The sequence below is a fragment of the Orycteropus afer genome, unplaced genomic scaffold, assembly GCF_000298275.1.
Source record: "Orycteropus afer afer isolate SDZICR_OR568_19922 unplaced genomic scaffold, OryAfe1.0 scaffold00008, whole genome shotgun sequence".
Lineage (NCBI taxonomy): Eukaryota > Metazoa > Chordata > Mammalia > Tubulidentata > Orycteropodidae > Orycteropus > Orycteropus afer.
Window position 1 is genome coordinate 3,942,904 of NW_006921595.1, and position 1,536 is coordinate 3,944,439.

General features: G+C 47.5%; 1 protein-coding gene across 1 annotated transcript in view; it reads right to left on the minus strand.

The window, feature by feature from the left end:
* The window catches only part of WIPF3 (WAS/WASL interacting protein family member 3), a 154,388-nt gene that overhangs the window by 15,629 nt on the left and 137,223 nt on the right, over positions 1 to 1,536 (minus strand). Inside the window, exon 5 of the mRNA XM_007946444.2 lies at positions 1,083 to 1,214. Within this exon, the coding sequence (XP_007944635.2) occupies positions 1,083 to 1,214 (132 nt within the window). The remainder of the gene's footprint in view (positions 1 to 1,082; positions 1,215 to 1,536) is intronic.

Here is a 1,536-nt window from a genome sequence, read left to right on the forward strand (position 1 = left end):
CAGGGGTCAGCCCTGCCTTGCCACCTAGAAGTGAAATGAGTTCTGAGTTAGCTCCCTAATAAGGGAAAGAACAACCCCCAAGGTAGGGGGGCATGTGTGTGGGAGAATGTGACAATCTCTGACCATCTTCAACTTGGTAGGACTGAGCGGCACTGCTGACATACCTATCCCTGCATTGCCACTGAGAAGGAAGCCCTCAGGTGCTGCAGCTGTCACATGGGAGGGCCAGTAGGCCACACAAGGCCCTACCCAGCATTAATGGGCTCACCTTCTCCAGGATAAACCCAAGCCAGTCCACACCAGATTGTCTGCGGTGCTCACCCGTCCTCATGGGCCCAGGGCCTCCGCATCTCCAAGTCTAGGTAACAGGACTGCTCTGATCTGCCCTTCCTCACCTCAAGGCCATCCCTCACTGTCATTCACTGGTACCCTCTAGGCCAATTAGCCAGCGGGTTCCTGTGTGCATTCTCAAGAGTACCACCAGAAGCTCCAACCAGGTCCTCCTCACTCCAGCACTTTGTGAACAAGGACTTTCTTTGTTTCTATATCAGAGAGGAAGATGCAAGATTGTCTGAAGATATAAGGTAACTTAGAAGATACCTGCAGAGACACCTGTACTTGGTGGCTGCACCAACTCCATTGCCCCTGGAAGTTCAAAGCCCCCTTTTCCAAAGATTTATGCTTATTTCCAAGGGGCTCACTGTTCCCTGGTCTGTTGGCTTCTTCACCCTGTAGCTCCTTCATCATATCAACCCCAACTAGAACTTCAATGACTCTTTTGATTAGAATTTGCATCTTTCTCAGTCTGGGCCACTCTTACAACATTGCCAAGTACTACACACTTTGGCAAATTCTTCTTTACTTATTACCATGGGATGATTTTAATAGGATGAAGCTACTTTGAGAACAATTCTGTGCTCTGGAAACTTCTAGAGCTTAGATTCCCAAATATATGATCTCCTACCCTATAACTATTCACTAAAAATGGGTCATTTACTGGTATATGAGGACTGCCCAGTTGCTTCTTCTACAAGTTAAAGAAGATAAAGACCACAAGCTGGCAGGTCTGAATTCTTTTTTACCTGCTGCATCCCTTTGGCCTGCTGGTCGTAACACAGGAAAGCCCCCAGCAAACAGATCTCCCAAGGCTGGGGGTGTGCTCCCACCTCTGGAGTTTGCAGACCCTCCTCCTTCTTTGTTGGTTCCCTTAGAATCTGAGAAAAGAGATAAGTACATGTGGATTTAAGAGCAGAGCTGAACAATCAACTCCTATTTGAAGACATGGTCTTACATTGCCATTGGTGGCTTTCCTATTCTCTCTCCCCCAATGCTACCCTTGCAACCAGGGTCTTCACCAAGCACCCTGCAGTCTCACGTGTCTAGGTCTGCCTGCAATAATCTCTGGTTCCACCAAAGTGCTGATCATCGGTGGGCAGGTACTCTGAAAAGTAACCAAAACAAAGGCACCTAAAGACAGGTATATGTTGCTTAATGACTGCGTGTAAATCCATGGTTCCATAACGTGGATTTTTTTTT